The 20,454-nt window shown below is 52.9% G+C and overlaps 1 protein-coding gene across 4 annotated transcripts; it reads right to left on the reverse strand.

The window, feature by feature from the left end:
* Nucleotides 1-627: 627 nt before the first annotated feature.
* TMEM98 (transmembrane protein 98) lies at nucleotides 628-20,136 on the reverse strand. Of its 4 annotated transcripts, none has more exons than XM_030541687.1 (7): nucleotides 19,915-20,136; nucleotides 10,779-10,984; nucleotides 8,984-9,115; nucleotides 6,403-6,436; nucleotides 5,699-5,814; nucleotides 4,650-4,709; nucleotides 628-1,094 (listed from the first exon to the last, which is right to left on the reverse strand). In XM_030541687.1, the coding sequence occupies exons 2-7, from the start codon at nucleotides 10,958-10,960 to the stop codon at nucleotides 884-886; spliced, it is 735 nt and encodes a 244-aa protein (XP_030397547.1). In that variant the 5' UTR covers nucleotides 10,961-10,984; nucleotides 19,915-20,136; the 3' UTR covers nucleotides 628-883. The 4 variants fall into 4 exon arrangements, with proteins under 4 accessions (XP_030397547.1, XP_030397546.1, XP_030397549.1 ...); XM_030541686.1 differs by having other exon boundaries at nucleotides 19,846-20,136; XM_030541689.1 differs by lacking the exon at nucleotides 19,915-20,136 and adding an exon at nucleotides 17,873-17,956.
* Nucleotides 20,137-20,454: the final 318 nt, after the last annotated feature.

Raw genomic sequence — 20,454 nt, forward strand, 5'->3', positions numbered from 1 at the left:
ATATTACAGAACCCTGCTGTCCCTCCTCCTTCACGCTCTCCAAGCTCCCAGACAAGCCAGCGAGTGAGCTTGTCCCAACGTGCTTTATCTTGGGCCCCAGGGAACGCTGCCCTGGGCTGATAAGAAGCTCCATGTTACCCAGAAGGCCAGTCTGTGCCTCTCAGGAGATGCAGCATGGGAGAGGGATGGGTGGAGGGTGGGGCAGCGTTATGCCACCATTGCTCCTTCAGGACACTTGGTCTGGCTGGGGTACCCTATGGTGCCATGGAACAGCCTCCCATGGGCTGCTCCACTGCCGCAGACTAGCAGAGGCCCAGTGCATGCCTGCTCCCTCTGTTAACACACCTCCTCCTGTCCCTGGTGGCCTTACGCTGGGGACTGCCTGGAGGAGGTGGTGCAGGGCTATTGTGCCAGCCCCGCCCCTGGGGAACCCGCTGGTACCAGGCAGGGGATCTTCCTTGGAAACCCCTTAAATCAGCTTTGCAGCAACTTCCTAGCAGCTGAGGCTCTGCAGACTGCCCACAGCAGCCACAGGATGGGGTCCAGAGTTTACTGAGCTTCAGCCTGGGGTGGATTTAGAAACAGGAGCAGCCTCTCGTATCATCTTAAGAAACCCCTCCCACAGTCTGATTTCTCATGGGATTTTATTAATCAGAGCCCCACTGTTGCATGCACAGGGCACTTCAACCAAACTACAAAGCAGCAGGGGACAGGCAGAAGCACATTGCCTTCGCTACCCTCTGGTAACAGTTCAGTGTCAATATACTAATAGCTCTGCATGGCTCATGCAAATATTTGACCACCTCTGTGCACCGAGCAGCAGCCTGGATGCCCTGAGAACGTGGAGCGTCAGCCCTCACCAGGGCAGGCCGTGCCACCTGCGTCAGATGGCAGACTGCTCCTGCAGGAAGCTTTCCGCGCCCCCCGCGATGCTTCTCTCCGGCTCGGTGGCCAGAGCAGCTTCGCGCAGCACTGTCATGTGCTCCTCCGCAGCAGACAGCGATTGGTCGATCCAGTCCATGCCACCGCTTAGGTGGCAGGCGTTCCTGGTCACCAGGACGAGGTGGCTGACTGACAGCAGCAGGGCTGTTGTCCTGCAAGGCAACCAGGATGCTGTTACAATGCTTGAGGACACCAGGCCTCTGTACCACGGCGCCTGGGCAGGAGGTCTGGCCTCTGCAGCCTCCCCGCTGATACTGCTCAGGGATGGGGCGGGACATGCCAAAAAGGGGCTTTAACAACTAGTAGCTTTATTAATCTCTCAGCAGGAGGCAGTGTGTCCCAGTGGGCAGCTTAGTGGACTGGGACACGAGACCTAGGTGCTAGGCCTGACTCTGCCACTGGCCTGTGGGGTGACCTTGGCCAAGTCATTGCCCCGCTCTGTACCTCAGTTTCCCCTTTTATACTGTAGGGATAATTGTACAAATTTCCTTTGTAGTACACTCTGAGCGTGACCCAGGAGCTAGGTGGTGGTATTATTATATGGGGTATTAGTAATTCTACAGCGGAGGCCCAGTCATGGCCCAGGCGCCAGCCACTGCATAAACTCAGCAGTCCTGTGCTGTAACAGAGAGGCCCATGGGAGCCAACTGGCAAAGTGTTCACTGTGGTGTAATAGCAGCTCCTGGCAGGCCTGGAAAACTCACTGCCTCAGCATCCTGCTTGCCTGGTACTTCTCCATTAGTGATGTCCCGGGAGACCCTAGGCCAGAGTGGGCGTTAATCTCGGTGTACAATGGCTGCACAGCTGCAGTGTCAGCAATGAGGTGTGGGCCCGGACCCTCTGCTTTAACATCTGTCACCAAGCAAAGCGGCAGGCAGGTGTTTTCCAGACAGGAGGGCAGAGGCATATCTCGGTCTAATTCAGCATTGTGAGCTCACACAGTGGAAGCCCCAGTCACAGCTGAAGTGGACAGAGGAATGGGACATCAGCAGGGAAGAGCACTCCAGGGAACAAGCAACAGGGGGGTTGACTGTCTCTGAGGAAAAACAGTGACCTTTAGGGATACAAGCCGAAGGCAAAGAGACGCTCCAGGCAGGAACTGGACAGGCCTATTCCAGTCATGAAAACAGAATGCCAGCCTGCCCTAGTGGGAAATGCCACAATGGACATTTGGGTGCGAGAAATGGCCTTAGCCAGACCGTAGCCTGGTAAGTTTAGGCTTTAGACGTTGCATTTGGATTTGGTTTTCGAGGGAGCCTTTGGTTTCCGGTACCTTTGCTCACTTGCGCTTTAAGCTCTCATCTTTGCTAATAAGCATGTTGTTGGTTCCACTATAACGATGTCCCAGTGCTGCGTGTTCTACGGGGCGCTGATCCTGACTTGCAACATTCATGCTTTTGTGCCCTGTTCCTGGAAGGCAGCAAAGCTGCTATTCTGTGAGAGCTCAGGGGACAAGGGCTGGATACTACAGGGGACACTTCCAAGGGCTCAGAGGACAGGGTGCACCTCTCGTTAACTGGCAAGGCAAAGTATGGGCTGGCACAGCCCTGGGGAGATGGTTTGGGGGCCAACAGACTGGAGGTGTCAGGGAGCTGACACCCAGTTAAGCTCAAGTAATTTTTCCTCTTGCTGAAGGCAGAGGAGTAACACGGTGACCCATAGTCCTGGGTACCCCGAGAACCCTCACATTTATGTTTCAGTGTTAAGGCTGTTTTGTGTTTTCACGTAACACGTGGACTGTTTGGCCAGCCCTGTGCAAACTGAGCCCCATTCTCAGTTAGCCCCTGGGCACATCTGTCACAATTATTGTTCTTTAACTACTTTGTTCTGGAGGCAGCAGAACCTAGGGTAGCCTCCCCAAGTGTGCAGCGCAGAATCTATGTGTACAGATGGAATTAGTGGGGAGAGATTTTCCATAAACTCTAAGAAGATAAATATCTGCAGCATCTCACCTTCTCCCACCTCTTTTGCTAATAAACGGCCCATCTGTGTCCTGCCCACTTTCATACAGTTAAACTCGCTGCAGACGAGCGACAAATGCACCTTGGAGGACACTAGTTGCAGTTAAGCAAGGCCATCAATGCTGTTCATTTCTCTTTGCACTAAACTCTCCCTCCCAGCGGTTGCTGTTTCCCACAAGTTACAACGGGCCAGGAGCTGCCCCATGGGCTCGAAGCTGCTCCTGCCCTTAGCAAAGATGGCCACTATCTCACTAGTGATGTGGCATGCCTCTAGTAAAGATGGCTGCCGCTGCTGCCTCTGTACCCAGCATGCTAGGCCCAGCTCCTGACAGTAGCCCAAAGGACAGCAGTAGTCTCTTGGCTGCAGATGGCTGTGCAGAGATGTACCTATCTGCCAGTGTAACCCACACCCAGGATGAGTGTGGGTTACACCAGGACACTGCTTCCATCCTGGTGGTGCCTGTATGGCCACGACCCTCTGCACTCATCAAGTGTCTGGATCGTTCCCCTTCTCTACAGCCCAAGCTGATCACCTAGGCCGTCATTAAATCTCCACCTGCGCCCACGCAGGGGGCTAGGGAGGTGAAAGAGAGCCTGTATCACACTGTGCACACTACCTGCATCACAGTGGGCCAGAGAGCGCAGCCAATACAGGCCTCACATGTGGGAGAGGAGTGGGCAGGTGCTAGGACTCCATCCCCAACCCAGGCTCAGCTGTGCTGGAGGAGCCAGCACCTGCCCTAGGGGAGGGACTGGCCCAGGAAACATCTCCCTGGAGCAAGGGGGAGGTAAGGGCCAAGCTGCGACTCTCGGAGTGAGGCACTGTCCCTGACTGTGGGCTCGTGGTAACAATGCCAGAGCCCTGCATGCAGGTGTGCTAGACCTTATTGATCTCCTGGGAAGCAAGCACCTTCCCACAGCCCACACACAAATTCACTCCCAGCTGCTCCTCACTCTTTGGGGAAACCCTGGGAAAGGCACCGAGACCAGGATCGGGCCCTCGGGATGGATGCAAACAGCATGTTCCCACAGCATTAGCTTTTCCTGGAGCGCTGGGAAGGAATGTGTGTGCCAGAGCAAGGTGCAAACTCCACCAGGCAGTAACGTAGGAAAATATATAATACTAGGGAGCTTGTCCACAACAGGATGTGGGCACCTAACTGCCACAATAGATACCTGAGTCCCAGAATCAGGCCTAACCGGGATTCGTGAGCCCCCCCGCTCAGCAGCTGTCAAACACTGTAAGCCCCTAAACCCTCTGGGCACCACATTTTTGCAGTCAAGGCTGTCTCGTTGCCCATGTTTCTGCCTGCGTGCGTACACGCTGCAGCCCCACGCTTGGCGTCCACACATCCCAGTGCGACGTGTGAACTGGGGGAAGGCAGGTGACCCTCCGCCTAACTTCTTGTGGGACCCAAGCCAGCAGGCGTGCTCGGAGCTTGCTTCTTGCTCAGGGCCCTAAAGAACTTCTGTAAAATGGCAGGGGCAGGGGAGCTGGCAGGAAGACCCCCCTCATCACTTCTAGCCAAGGGATTAGGCTGCTCCCCTGGGATGTGGGGGAGACCCCAGTTCAAGTACTGCTCTGCCTGCTGAGAAGGGATTTGAACAGGAATCAGCCTCCCCGCCCCCCCCCGGGCAGTACCCTCATCACTGGGCTACAGGGCTTTCTCGTGCGGATGTGCCCCTTGATGCTGTTCCCCTGTGGCTAAAGAATGACACCCTAAGAGCCAGTGTCCCAGAGCTTACCGTGCATCCAGAAGCTTGGGATCCAGAGGTGGGTACATCGACCTCACAACATCATCCACCCTAGGGGGAAGAGAGAGAGAGCGACCATTGCTTGTTTCTCACTGTATTTTGCAAGTGCCCTGGTAGTGGTTTGGTTTTTCCCCTTAGCAAGCACATTTCAGAGCCCGGCACCTCTCCCATTGGCAGCGTAGGAAGGCACCTAGGGCCAGCGTTGCAGGAGTTCCCACAGGTGGGGGCGGGGGGACTGATTTTCATAAAAGCCCAGCTCCCATTTTGCACTCAAGGGAGTAGTGCCCAGATCTGCAAAAGCACCTATTGCCCAATGGCCCCCACTGAGATCAAAGGGTGGCAATTTCAAAAGTGTCTAAGTGATTTAGGAGCACAAGGCCCACTGGAGGCCAATGGGAGCTTGGTTCTTAGACTCATATGCCAATCCCCAGCCACGCCAGACACTTATTGAGGTGTGTAACTGGAGCAGAGCTCTTCTGAGAATCTGACCCCAATTGTGGGTGCTGAGCCCTGGGAAATTGGTTCTTGAGCGCTGTCACAGATGTCACTGGTTTCCAGCTTTCTGGCTGAAACGTGAAGTGTTGGGTTTGATCCTTAAAGTGACAAGCCCTCTGCTGGGCAGGAAGAGCCACACAGTGTTAACCGGTCTCATTGATAATTGGTGTTTTTCTTAAAGCCCCAGCTCCTGGATTCCTGTGATCAGATGAGACTCTCAGCTTACATTAAAAAAAAAACACACGCACACACAAGGAAGGTTCTAGCCCCTGTGGCTGTGGAGAAGGGCTTGGGAATGGGACCCCAATGGCTCAGAGACCAAACAGCAAATAAAAAGCCATTTATTATTGTTAAGATCTCATGAGATTTGGGACTCACATGAGGTTTGGATGTTTGGAGTCCACACTACTGAGAATCTGAATTCGTCATTCAGGGGTTATTGCAGATGCCTGATGTTTCCAGGAGCTGCCTGGCCTTTGGAACTGCAGATCAAGTTGCAGCTGCGCGCCCTCAGCCGAAATGGACTGCCAATCCCCTGCACTCACCTGGGGCTGATCCGCTTTGCAACCACAATAATGTCACTCAGGCTTGCGGGAGATTTCATTCTGGCCCCAGAGCCCATTGTCATTGCAACGAGCTTCTCTGTCAAAGTATGACAAATCTGTTGAGAGAGAGCAGTGACCAGCTTGGCTCATTGGAGGCCAGCAAGAGAGAGAAGGACTTGGGAGCCTAGTGGTTAGGGTGCTCCCCTGGGAGACACAGCTCTCAGGCCAATGACTATTTATGGATTTGAAACACAGAACAACTTCAACAGGAGATGGTGGGACTCCCACCCCCTTGGGGGAGGGGAGATTGCCTGGTTGGGAGCAGGGACTCCACCTCAAGTGTGGAGACTGCAACCTGGGTTTCCTACATCTCAGGGGAGCTAACCAGCAGGTACTGGGCATAAGGGCACAGTGACTACGCTGGGCTGAGCTGGCCCCAGGAGACAGTTCTCAGCTGAGAATCCCAAGCAGAGAGATGGGTGCCCAAATCCCTTAGGTGCCCTGCTCTGCCCATGCATCGTACAGGGAGCCTAGGGGCCCGGCCTGGGGCTGTGGATTCCCTAAGAGCTGCCACGTGGGAGTGTAAATATCCTGTGTAGGTCCAGCCTGAAGCCTCTGGGAGAATCCTCCAGACCCTTTACTTATTTCCCTGCCCAGCAGGATGAGTTAATACACAGGGGAGGCAGTTTGTGTGGGGGACTTACCTTGAGAATAGCGATGCAGTGAGAGACCAGGCCCCTGTGAAGAAAGCGAAAGCCTTTGGTTAGGAAAGCTCTGTCTTGTTACCAGCTCTTCTGTCCGCCAGCCTGTGGCAGAAACTTCATCAGCTAAGCATTTCCCACGGGCTCCACAGAGCAGAACTCATCACGGACCTCACTGGTATCATTACAATGTTACTTCATAACCAAGCCCTTTGGGATCCGGCTGGAAGCAGAGTGCGCTTGTCTAACAGGGTGGGAAGGCCTGGTCCTCACCTAAAACTGAGGTCAATCTGCCTCCGTGGCTGAGCAATGTGAAAAATTCACCCCCTGAGAGACGCAGTTAAACCATGCTAAGCCCAGTATGGACACGGCTAAGTCGTCGGTGGAATTCTTCTACCTCCCTGGCCAGTGCCTCTCGAGGGGGTGGAAACCCCACCTCTGTCACTGTAGCAAGTGTCTATGCTACAGCGCAGCTGGTCATGTAACTGCCTGCTGAGGGAGGAGGTGGGTTCTCCCCCACGTGAGTCTTTCACCCAAGGCTGGAGCTCTCTTTCCAGCAGAGGTGTTCTGACCATGGGGCTGAGGGCCTTCGGGTGCTGCTCTGCTCAGCACCGGAGCGTCGGCCGGAGGTGCCCTGCCATCCAGTGGAATCCACAGCCCCATACAATGTACAGGGAGGGCTCAGCACCTAAGACTGGGATTCTCAGTGGCCAGCCAGCAGAGCAGGGAGTGGATGCAGGGGACAGGGGCAGGGCTTAGGGACCAGATCCACCAGGGTACTTGGGCACCCATGATCCCTATAGTTCTGGGCTGTAGGTATCTGGCTGACAGGCCAGAGGGAGACACCTCCTTTCCCTTGAGATTCACAGCGCAGACCCTGGCTGCCCTGGAGTGGGTGCCTGAGCCAGGCCAGCCCTTTCTTATGCTAAACCAGAGAGAGCAAGAGACCCTGGTGGTCAGTGCATTCCCCTGGAGTGTGCAGACCCGTTTCCAGTCCCCGCGCTGCCTGCCTTGCTTTCAGCCCTGCCATGTTTCAGGGGAGTGCCAGGCTATTGCACATGCTGGGTGAGGTTCTCTCAGTCTCTCCCGTCGGAGCCGTTCCCTTCCGAACACCTAACGAAATGCATCGAGAGGGAGGGAGCACACCCTGGACTCTCTAGCACAGGGCGGGTGAGTGCTGGGGTTCAGATCCCTGTTGCATGGCAGGCAGCACCAGAGCACAAACATGGGTCTCCCACTCCCCCGTGAGCGCCCCACCCTTGGGGCTGTGTATTCCCGCGTCCTGCTCTCCATTACTTCTTAGCAGTCTGCGTGGGGGTGGGCATGCTCCGAGCACACCTGCGGCATGGGCACCTCTCGGCTCATCTGAGAATCATGCTGAGGCTTGGGGTGGGGCACGTGTCAGTCGGGGTGACAACATCAGGACACAGGCAGCTTAATGTATGCCGACGGGCGGGAACACAGGGCTGGTCTACACGTAACAATTAGATCCATGCACTCAAGGGTGGGACAAATCCAGCCTCTAAGCACCGGAGCTATGCCGACCTAACCCCTAGCTCCTGTTGCTCGGGGAAGTGGATGGAAAACCCCCTTCCAGAGCTGCAGGCTGCATCTGCACAACAGGGATATGCCAGCAGAGCTATGGCACCAGATTCTGCTGCTAGAGGCCCCATCATGGAAACGTCGCCTGAGACTCCTGTGGGGATCAAGGTGCCTCCAGGATGAAATAGCAGCTGAGCGTCAGCGGTGCCCAGATGTTGGATGTAGATGCTTAAAGAGACAGATCAGAGCTTGAGTCCCCTGGTGAGTCTAGCACCTGACACAGGAACCCCTGAGTGGGAGAGCCTGGTGGCCCCTTCTGGCCTTAACCTCAGATTCTCTGTGCTAGGCAGGACGCTGGACTAGAGGAGGGTCCTTTCTGGCCTTCAAGTCTGAATCTTTACTAGCTTGTTAACCCTCCACCTCTAGCGTCTGTGTTTTGAAGCAGAATCATGCACACGCCAAGGAAAGTTCCTCACACCAAACCCCACCAGCCACCCTGACAAGCAATGGCTCGGAGCACTTGGAACCGAGCCAGAGGGCTGCAGCAGGGCCAGAGAGTCCACACCTGGCTTCCATTTTTGCACTGGGCACAAACACTGTGGCCAGGGATTTGTACCACAAGTATTTGGAGTTGCAAATTAGGGCCCTAAACACACCTGGGTTTGCACAACTGTCAGATGACACATGCGGCACCGGCTGCACTCCTGACTCAGATAGGCAATCACCGGAGCTCTGCCTTTAGGCAATGGGGCCCTGAATGATTGTGCTTTGTATTAGAGCAGCGCCTGGGGACTGGGCCCCATCCCTAGGAGTTTACACTCTAATCAGCCAAAGGGGGATGGGGTCACCAGGAGAGCTAGGGCTAGAACCTGGGTCTCCTGATGCCTAGGTCAAGGCTGCTCCACAAGACCATCCCGCTGCCGACAGCAAGTGATTTTGCTCTAGATAAAAGCACGCTCTCAAGGCAGGCTCTGGAACGTAACCAGGCAGAGCATGGAGCCCATATTAAAGATCACCCAAGAGGCAGCTTTGAAACTCTTACGAAGCATCTTCGATCCAGTCCTCATTCTCCAGAATAGCCTCAATGTGGGGGTTTGTTATCACAACATCGTCCAGCTCGAGCTCCGAGGGCTCCGACTGCGTCTCCATTGCCCCAATAAGGTCGACGATCGGTCTGGAACAAACAGGAATGGGTCATTCAGCACCTGGCACAGGGGGGGCAGTTGTGATGGCAATAACTAAGGGGCACATTCTCGGAGCACCCAAGGGCCAGATTTACAAAGGACTTTAGGCACCTAGGGGCAGTGCCCAAGCAGATTGGTGCCCAAGCCCCATGGATTTCAATACAAGTTAGCACCTAACTTGTCTAGGTGCTTTTGAAAATCCTGCCCAGCTCCCAGTTCCAGCTTTGGGTCCCCGACCATCTTTGTAAGTCTGGCCCAAAGAGCCTGGGGGGACAATATCCAAGAGTGCCTACGGCCCAGAGCCTCAAAGACATTTAGGTGCCTAATTCCCATTGTCAACGAGAGCCACGTTTGAAAATGGGAGTAGGCTTCCAAGTCATTTGGACGCTTCGCAGAGTTTGAGCTGCTAGAGCCTTCTATTTTCAGCTGCTTCTGGCCAAGATTTTCAAAAGTGACCTGCGATTTTGGGGGCCCAACCCAAGACTCCCCCATGGGTCCTGCGTTTCAGAAGGTGGCACGCAGCACGCTGCCTGGGTGTAAATGATGTCCCAAGATGCAGGGCTCAGGTGAGCGTGGACTTTCGGGTTCTGCAAGAAATTCTCACTTGGAAATGTTAGCAACTATTACTGACCCATCTGGATTTTCTGTTCTGTTACCCCAGGGACAACTGCCACCGGGGACACTCAGAACTGACTGAGCGTCCCTGAGTCTGCACAGGGTGAGCCGACAGAGTGGGACGGGGTCAGTGGTCAGTTCAGATTCTTGCCCCAACATGTGCTCAGTGCTGGTGACAGCCTGTCGTTCTCACGGTGCGCACAAACTCGTCCACTGGGGAATATTCTCCTTGTCGCATAGAAGTTAGTCTAATCTGTGTAGGTGCCTCATCATCCCAGTATCTGAGCACCTTCCGGTCATGCACAAAGTGATGTGACTGCACATTTGTCTCATGTGGTTTGTTCTCTCTCTCCCCCTCCGCCTGGGGCAGAATTGTGCTGTGTCCCTGCTGGGCAGGGACAGGAAATGCAAAGAAACCATCTATGCTGGTTTAAAAGGAGCATAAGGGAGATGAGTGCTCTGCTCCAACTGATTTTCAATGGGATCTGAGTTTCTAACTCCTTAGGCCTGGCCGACCCCCAGGTTTGTGTAATGCTGGTGGTTAGGGGGAGCGCACCACGGGCTAAGGCAATGCACCCCACTGGCCTGGATGTGGTTACACTGGGATAAAGGTGCCTTGTAGCTATTCCCCTTCCCACTTTGTAAAGCACTTTGATCTCCATGTAACCACATCCGCACCCCGGGGTGCCCTGCCTTAGGCCAGCAGTGCAGTCAAAGCCATGCAGTTTTCTAATGAGGATAAGGCTTTTCTCTGCCATCATGCTCTCTGCCTTAGTTATCTTGCCATTTCTGTGTCAGTTGTCAGCCACCGTCAGCAGAGGCGCTGACTGGCCGTGACTGTTGAGGTGGGCAGACAACCTGGCCTGGTAGTGGAAAGTTCTGCAGTGCATCTCCGGTGCATCAAGCACTGCCTGGAGTTGTCAGTAGCAGCCGCTCTGAAATCTGCACATGCTCCCCCCTTCATTCCGCTTCTCAATCAGTCTTTTTGCTTCCTCCCTATTAATTTGGTGTGAGCGAAGGAGAGGGCTGGACACTTACTTGGTATCATAGTGAGTAAGGAGATCCTTAGGCCGGCAGTAGCGCTGCCTGCAAACCACCACAAGTGCCACGAAGGACGCCAGGAAGATAGTAGCCAGCACGCCGATGGCAACTATCACCACGGTTTCCATTTCTGCCGAGCTGCTCTCCTGGGTGCAGTCAGATGTGCAGTTCCATCTCATGAGGCACCTCCAGAAATGCTTTATCTGGAACAAAGCAGCACAGAGTGAGCACCCAGAGAGCAAGTGTCGGGACCCATCGCTGCTCAGATGATCTGGAAAACTTTAAAGAAGCAAATGTCTCCGTAGAGAGACGGCTGGTCAGGGAAACATTTCACAACCATTTTTGAGACTTTCCCCTCATTGTTTCCAGTTTCAGAATGGAACACTCCAAACTCTTTATGACTTGATAGGATCCATCTATAGCAGGCCAAAGAATGAGTGGGGCAGGGGAGAAAGGGATTCGCACCCAAATTTCCCATTTATTTTTCAAGTGTTCAAAATTCCAAACTTCATAGTAATGTCAAAATTGGAAACATTTTTGGTAGTTCTAACGTGTCAGGTCAAACTACACAGCAAGAGGAGAGCAGCTGGCCAGGAACTGATCAGTGGAACTGTATGATGCAGTGGCCTATAGTGTGGGGCTGGGGTTAGGATTTGCCCACGGGGTTAATTCCAGTTCTATGTCTTATGTTCTCAATTTCATGCTTCAGGGCTTCAGCCTGTCATGTGCTGGGGTCAGGAAGCAACTCTTTCCCCTGATGCAGTCTGGGTTATTTTTTCCTCCTTCCTCTGAGGCATCAGGATGGATGCTGCTGGAGATGGGTTCTGAGGTGGTACAGAGAATCCTCTCTCTCAGATGCCTGGCTGGTGTGTCTTGCTCACATGGTCAGGGTCTAACTGATCACCTTTTTCGGGTTTGGGAAGGAAATTCCCCCCAGGTCAGATTGGCAGGACCTGGGGCGGGGGTGGGATTCGCCTTCCTCTGTAGCGTGGAGGATTGTTCACCTACTGAGATCATCTGTTCACACCCCACTAATCAATTCCCTGCCACTGCAGAGGCCTTGGCATGCTGGCACCTCGGTGCCCCCATTCTCTGCCTGCGGTGCAGTGCAGGTCACTCTCTGGAGGGCCGTAATGCTTTTGTCTAATCCATATCATTGGACTCAGTGTAGAGGCAACTGGGTGGGATTTGGTGTCCGGTGCTGCACAGGGGCTCGGCCTGGAGGTTCAGATGGCCCCTTCTGGCCTTAAACTCTACGACTAACTGGGTCGAACCTGGTGACCTGTGAGATCTAGTCAGAGCCAGAGCGACTGGTGCCCACCTTCACCCCAGGACACTGAGCACGGCAGCTAACAGAGTAACACAAGCATGGTTATTACTTATTCTATGGAGCCACCTGCAGCCCTCACCCGAGTGCAAGCCCCATTGTGCAGGCGCTGTACTAACACCCCTGAGACAGCCCCTGCCCCAAAGAACAGACACTGGAAAGGGGTCACCGACAGAGCTACAAAGAGAAGCCAGGTTCCCTGACTCCCACGCCAGAGCCTACCCTCTAGACCACACTACCTGTCACTGACACACGGCCTGTGCAGGTGAAGCTCAGGTTGTGGGCACCTCCCAGTGACCTGGCTAAACACTGCCTCGCGGGAGCATTGGTTACAAGCCACTTAGCTAGGACTCTCCGGGTTCAGGTCACTCTTCCCCAGCCAGTCACAGAGATGCCCCGCTCCTAGCATAACCAGCACAATCATAGCAGTGCCAGCAGAGTGCCAGGGCCCAGTTCCCAGAGCCCTGTATGCGCTGAAGCAGCCCTGTGTGCGCACTTGGACACCTCAGGCCTGGTCTCCACCTCCCACGTTTCCCCAGCATGACTGTTATTGTTCTGGCAGCACCCAGGAATTGTGCCAGGCACTGTACACAAGATGGTCTCTGCCCCATGGGGCTGAAAATCTCAGTATGAGATACAAAGCAACAGATGGAGACAGACAGACAAGGGAGCACAGGGGAACAATGAGGCAATCCTGGTCAGCAGGCAGGGCAGTGGTTCCAGAGCACTGGCAGCCTAGAGCAGGTCAAGTCTTTTGCAGGCATCATGGCAAAGGAGAGTTTTGAGGAGGGCCTGGCCAATCAGGCGGCTTTGCAGGTGCTCAGGGGGCTCCTCCCAAGCACAACGGGCAGCAGGGACGAAGGAGGCTGGGCTCCTAGGCTGCTCAGAGGCAAGCATTGCCATTGTGATAGTGAACGAGAGACGCTAGGTACAGTGGGGATTGGGGATTTGAACGAAGGCAAGCGGCTTATGCTGGATGCAATGAGGGAGGAGATGCGGTCACAGCAATAGGTTGGAGAAATGAACTCTGCAGCAGCATTCTGAATGGACGTGAGCGGGGCAGGACGGCACGTGCCAAGGTGAGCCAAGAGGATGTTATGGTGCACAGGATGCGATAGGATGGGAGCCTGAACCAGAGCTCCAGCCCTGGGGATAGGGAAAGCCGGAGCTGAGAAACGTTCTGCAGAAAGAGCCGGTAAGATTTAGATAGACTGATGTGAGTAGAGAGAGAGGGCTGATTCAAGGGATGCCCAGTTTCCAGGCCTGAGTGATGGGCAGGATTGTGGTGCTGTCTTCTGTGATGGGGAAAGGAGGTATTGGGGAAGAACCGGGGGGGAAGATTAAGAGTCAAGTTTAGCCATGTTGAGCTTGGGCTGATGTCTAGCCATCCCCTAGAAGCCATCAGAGAGACACGAAGAAATTTTAGTTTGGGCAGGGGACAGGTCTGGAGCAGAGAGGCAGATCTGGGAGTCAGTCACCAGCCCCAAAGTAGTTGCTGAATTTGTTTGCAGGGGCGACTGCCCACAGATAAAGTGTGGGACCAAGGACGGAGCCCTGTGGAAACCCCCAGAAATAAGGAGAGGTGATGAGGAGGATCTACCGAACGACACATGGAAGGAGCAATTAGAGAGGTATGAAGAGAACCACGAGAGGACAGAGCCCTGGCAGCCAAGGGAGGACAAGATTTCATGGCTGATGGTGTCAAAGGCAGCTGATGAGGATGGAGCACAGGGTCTGAGCTTTGCCTTGGAAGAGGTAATTAAAGACGTTGGCATAACAGTTTCAGTGGTGTGCAAGGGCAGCCCCTAGGTTGAAGAGGGTCTTTCATGGGACTGGAGGAGGCACTCCAGATAGCGATTCAATGAGCATACAGATGGAAGGTAGGTGGAGAGCAAATGGGGTCCAGGGTGGGTTCTTTGAAGGTGGGAGAGACTCGAGCACGCTTGTATTGTGATGGAACAAGCCAGAGGGGAGAGAGGCTCAGGAGAAGAGTGGGAGACAAGGCCAGAGGTGGTGATGTTTCTAGACCCCTAGCCAGCTTTCACTCACAATCATCTGTCTGCCAAGGTCATATGACGTTGTTTTCACGGGATCAGTGCCAGCCTAATGAATTGCCAGCCGGCTGTGGACAGCAGTCATGCTGGCGCTGTGAGGAGACGCCTGGCACTGAAGTCCATTCTGTTTGTGGGTGACTTGGCCAGACTTGTTGCTTTTTAAAATCTCATGATTTTTAAACCAATCTTGTAACGTTTGGGGCCTGACTCATGATTTCTGAACACTTGGGGAGCTGCCTTCATCACCTCAATCCCTCTCCCTCACCATGTCCTGGCTGTCTCCCACCCCCACTCCATTTCCTAAGAACACAAGAACGGCCATACTGGATCAGACCAAAGGTCCATCCAGCCCAGTATCTGTCTACCAACAGTGGGCAATGCCAGGTGCGCCAGAAGGAGTAAACCTAACAGGTAATGATCAAGTGATCTCTCTCCTGCCATCCATCTCCACCCTCTGACAAACAGAGGCTAGGGACACCATTCCTTACCCATCCTGGCTAATAGCCATTAATGGACTTAACCTCCATGAATTTATCTGGTTCTCTTTTAAATGCTGTTGTAGTCCCAGCCTTCACAGCCTCCTGAGGCAAGGAGTTCCACAAGTTGACTGTGTGCTGTGTGAAGAACTTCCTTTTATTTGTTTTAAACCTGCTGCCCATTAATTTCATTTGGTGGCCCCTAGTTCTTATATTATGGGAAGAAGTAAATAACTTTTCCTTATTCACTTTCTCCACATCATTCATGATTTTATCTACCTCTATCATATCCCCCCTTGTCTCCTCTTTTCCAAGCTGAAGAGTCCTTGTCATAAACAGATAGCTAAGGGTTAATGTCTCTTTCACCTGAAGCACCTGACCAGAGGACCAATCAGGAAACCGGATTTTTTCAACTCTGGGTGGAGGGAAGTTTGTGTCTGAAGTCTTTGTTTTCTGTCTGCCTGCTTTCTCTGAGCTTTGGAGAAGTAGTTTCTACTTTCTAGTCTTCTGTTTCTAAGTGTAAGGACAAAGAGATCAGATAGTAAGTTATATGGTTTCTTTTCTTTGGTATTTGCATGAATATAAGTGCTGGAGTGCTTTGATTTGTATTCTTTTTGAATAAGGCTGTTTATTCAATATTCTTTTAAGCAATTGACCCTGTATTTCGTCACCTTAATACAGAGAGACCATTTGTATGTATTTTTTCTTTCTTTTTTATATAAAGCTTTCTTTTAAGACCTGTTGGAGTTTTTCTTTACTTCAGGGAAATTGAGTCTGTACTCACCAGGGAAGTGGTGGGAGGAAGAAATCAGGGGGAGAACTGTGTGTGTTGAATTTGCTAGCCTGATTTTGCATTCCCTCTGGGTGAAGAGGAAAGTACTTTTTGTTTCCAGGACTGGGAACAGAGAGGGGGAGTCACTCTGTTTGGATTCACAGAGCTTGTGTCTGTGTGTCTCTCCAGGAGCACCTGGACGGGGGGAAGGGAAAAAGGATTATTTCCCTTTGTTGTGAGACTCAAGGGATTTGGGTCTTGGGGTCCCCAGGGAAGGTTTTTCAGGGGGACCAGAGTGCCCCAAAACACTCTAATTTTTTGGGTGGTGGCAGCAAGTACCAGGTCCAAGCTGGTAACTAAGCTTGGAGGTTTTCATGCTAACCCCCATATTTTGGACGCTAAGGTCCAAATCTGGGACTAAGGTTATGATAGTCCTAGCCTCTTTAAGCTCTCCTCATATGGGACCCATTCCAAACCTCTAATCATTTTAGGTGCCCTTCTCTGAACCTTTTCTAGTGCCAGTATATCTTTTTTGAGATGAAGAGACCACATTTGTACACAGTATTCAAGATGTGGGCATACCATAAGGGCAATAAGATATTCTCTGTCTTATTCGCTATACCTTTTTTAATGATTCCTAACATCTCGTTTGCTTTTTTGACCGCCACTGCACAACACGTGGGTGTCTTAAAAGATGTCTGTCTGCTGCTGCCCTCAGCCCAATTTCTGCTGTATGTCGCCATAGCCCTGCCCCAGCTATCTGAGACTCCCAGAGCAGTTGCAAGGGGGCTTCTTTTTAATTGTTGATTTGTTTTCAGCTTCTTTTCCAAAAATCTTAGTTTAGAATCTGCTAAGCTGCAGAAAATTGCCCCGGGTCTTTGCATGGGGAAGATCCCAGAGTCGTTAGCACAGGTAGATCAGGACTGTGTTATTAGTGTATCTTTATTGCCTGTCTGACATCCCTCAGCCTTCGCTCTGCACTGGGCCTGCTTCACAGGGACACAGGAACATGCACACCCTGGGACAGACCCACCCAGCACAGGCCCATGGAAGTACCTGTATTGGGGCCAGGCCTCAAGCACACAGAGCCCAGTCAGTGTCTGAACCTGGCTTGGGCCCGATAGCACAGATCCCCGACCCCATGAGCACACGCTGTATGGGAATCCCTGAGCACCCTGACTGGCGGGGAGGGGACGTGCACTGTTCTTGAGAGGTATAGACAGATGCCGGGGAGCCGGGAGGGGGAGTGCAGCATGAGGAAGAGCCCTGCTCACTATTCTAACAGAGTTAGAATAAAAACACCACTCACACAGGGGCCCAGACAGCTGAGGGATCCAGGAATGCCCAGACCCAGTCCAGGCTCAGACCGCACCGAGATCTGGTAACCCAGACCCCACCCAGGCCTGGCCTAGATGGCAAAGGGAGCATGGGATACCCAGGCCTAGACCAGACAGCCCAGGGACTGTGGGATACCCAGGCCTGGCCCAGAGCACCAGGTGCAGAGTGCCGCGGGTTCCCTCCAAACTGCACAGAGAGCAGCCGGACCCAGCCCTGCTGGCACAGGGACCCACAAAAGGGGCAGGGAGCTTGGCCAGCTGCCAAGCTGAGCTGGGACAATCTGGTTTGCAAGCCCAGAGCCCTTGAGGGGTCTCTGCCCTGGGGGACCTGGGCAGGCAGGGATGGGGAGAGCAAGGAGGGCCATAGGGCGAGCTCAGAAGGATGGTCCCCGATCCTATAAACTGGAGTAAAGCTCCAAGCTTTCCTACCTGATTGCCGAGGAGCAGCGCCAGCCAGCCTCCAGCACTTCCGCAGGGCCGGGGAAATGGAGCAAACACTCACAGCTCAGCCTGACCTTTACCCCAGTGATTAATATCCCAGCTGCTGCAAACCCAGCAGGGATGGTGCTGCCTGGCTGGGAGGGCTGGGGCTGCAGCGTCACGCCTCCGCCAACCTGTCACCCTCACTGCAGTGAATGGAGGGGAGGCCAGGCCTGCTGCTGCATCGGCCTCCGCACCTGCACCCTCTGGCCTGTCCCTGGCAGGGCCCACAGCCCCTAGTTCCTCCCTTTGGGAGCTCACCACTTGCTTTCTCCTGGCAGCATTGCCCCCCTCCCCATGTGGTTATATTGTCAGCATTTGGTGTTCTTTCAAGCCCCAGCTGCTGGAGTCAGGTGATCACAAGAGACACTTTCCTTGCAAAGAAAGAACGTTTCTAGCTCTCCTGGTTGTGGAGCAAACCTGAACACATGCCCCCACCTCCAGTGCTCCAACACCAGAAACCAAATCTACCGCTCCCCCCACAAAACCCTTGTTATTTTTTTTTAAAATTCATAATTTTTGGCCCCTTGTGAGTCCAAGTCAGTCAGCTCCTCCTTGCCAGCAGTCCCAGGCAGATCAATGCCCCCTTGCAGAAGCTGGTATCACTAGTAGCTTTCAGGCTGCACAGCTGGTTTTCACACTCTCCTGCTGTTTTCACTGATTTGGGTGAGAAATCCAGAAACCCCCAACAAATGAATCCAGAGCCTGTTTAACAAAGCACTCTGCCTGGTTCCATGTTCAGGGGCGTGTGCGGGGTGGCAAGTAGGGGCACGTGCCCACCCAATCAGCGGAGGCACAGAACTCCTCCAGGGTCGGGGTGGGGAAAGCAAGCTCCTCCAGCCCTGGGCCGGGGCGGAAGATGACATTCCTCCTGCTGCCGGGGGAGAGCGAGCTCCGCCAGCCCTGAGGCCACAGGGCAGGGTGGGAGAACCAGCTTCTCTGACCATGGGGGCTCAGAAAGTGCCCCTCCAAAAGCGGCCAAATTTGTATTCCTGTGCACACCCCTGCCCATGTTGGCAGCCAGGGCAGTAGTGGCAACGTGAAACCATTCAGGCCATCCTGAAATAAGAAATAGACAATGGAGAAAACTTTCTGCCGAGGCAGATCTCAACACAAGTGCCGATTCTGACCTGAACCCTGGGCTCCTGCTGTGCTCACAAGCACCATGGGAAGACGCCCGATTCCTTGTTTTTTTTAAAGCTAGCTCAGTGTTAAGGCGTGAGAGTCAATAGGGCTATTCAGGACGGAAAGTTAAGACAATGAGTTCACAGTACAAGGCTGCATTGTAATGTCTGCACATAAAGGCGCTTACCTACGCTTGCAGGCAGTGTGGTCCAGTGGCTTTCCGAAATCTGAGTCTAATCTGGGCTCCTCAGGTTAGTCACTTCACCCTTCTATGCCTCAGTTTCCCCCTCCCATGCTTTGTCTATTTAGCTTGTAATACTGTCCTGTACTGTCTCTTGCTATGTGTTTGTTCTGCACCTAAGCACAGTGGGGCTCTGGGCCCAGCTGAGATTTCTGGGTGTAATATTTGGTGTCCTCCCTGCTTAAATATGTGACAGTCACTTTTGACTGTGTCATTTTCTGATTGAAATTACATTGTGCTATTTGCCATATTCTGCTTCCCCGTACTGGACCCTCATCTCATTTGCCATACAACAGTGTGGTAAAAGGGAGTCTAGTTAGGGTCCCCTGCCTGGGGCTGGACCTCACCCTACCTCCCAGCTTTGGGGTGAATGCAATCTCCCTCTTACTGGTGCAAGTTTTTTGTGGTCTAGTTTCACTTCTGTAATATTCCCATTTAGATGGTGGAACCATGTTTCTTGTCTGGCAGCCCGGATACATCGCTGCAGACAGTAATTCAGGCACATTTTGCACCATCCTGCAAACACAATGGGGCTACGTAGAATTCCAACAGAATTCTACCTATAGACTGCAGATAAACCCCCGAGATCAGCCATCATTTTCATGTTTTACTGTAGCCGATCTCCAAGCTCTAAATATACTAGACCAGATCCTCAGCTGGTGGAAACTAATTCACGTCCACAAGGCAACTGTGCTGATTTACACTGAGAACCCGGCCCGCAAAAGATTTCTCTCTGAGTATATTGAGAAAGGGATGTCTCACATATTAACTCCATACTTTGCCTTTAGCTCATTTTAAGTTTATTTTAGAGACCACCCTCCTTCCCCCAACAAAAATTGATTGTCACTATCATCAGCAAAAGCCTTCCTATAAAGTTGTGCTAGAAACTCAACAAGAAGGAAGGAACAGCCTAGCCTTTCGGGTGAATTTATAACGTATTGCAAAGGAATTTTGATTTCATGATGGCTTCTCTAACAACTCCCAGGAGGGAAAAGAGCAGTCGACAAAGTGCAACCTCCCCTAGGAATGTTTGAGTTCTTTAATAGGATTAATGCTACAGTTTGAATGTCTTTTCTGCTACCAAACTGCTCACAGAGTGAAAACAAAGCAGTGCTCAGGGTTAGCCATTTACTTGCTGAATAGTTTGTTTTAAAGGACTACAGCTAAGTTGCATTAAAGTTCCTTAAAATGTGTTCTCATTAGCAAGCCCAGCTCAAACACAGCCCTGGAAAGAACAATGCAGATCACATACCAGACTGATCCTTCCCCTTTGGAAGCAAGGCTGCCGGCTGCTCTCAGTCCTGGATCACTGTGCAGTTACCTGGAAATATTTTGTGTCAGACAAAAGGGTCCAACTTGCCAGCGTTGGTTAAACAATCTGCTTTCCCTTCAACCAAGATGGACTCTCTCCCAGCTACTTCCATGCGGAGAAGTGCCCACTCCGTTATCCGCACCGTGTGCTCTGGCTTGGGTGCATTCCTGACTGGTGTGCTTATGTGTGCTAGGAGTAAAACTGAACAGACTCAAACCTGACAGGGTAGTGACTCGACTGGGGGCTGAGAGCTCTCTGCTGGTCAGCTGCTCGCACACTGCACAGGCATTCCGGGATCCCTCTTAGGAGACACGAAGAACCACAATACTGAGCAGATGCTTCATGGCTAGCGCAGCAGGAAACTCCAAATCCAAACACTCAAAGTCACCTTCGAATCTCTGTATTGAATGACCTTCCTGTTTGCCCCATGCACATCTGTCTGCCTGGCTGGCCCCCATTACCATGGGAGCTGAGAACCCCTCCCTGTTTTTCACATCACACACCCCGGTGAGGGAGGCAGGGTTGTGATCCCTGTTGTACAGCTGGGGA

The sequence above is a fragment of the Gopherus evgoodei genome, chromosome 23 (genome assembly GCF_007399415.2).
Source record: "Gopherus evgoodei ecotype Sinaloan lineage chromosome 23, rGopEvg1_v1.p, whole genome shotgun sequence".
NCBI lineage: Eukaryota > Metazoa > Chordata > Testudines > Testudinidae > Gopherus > Gopherus evgoodei.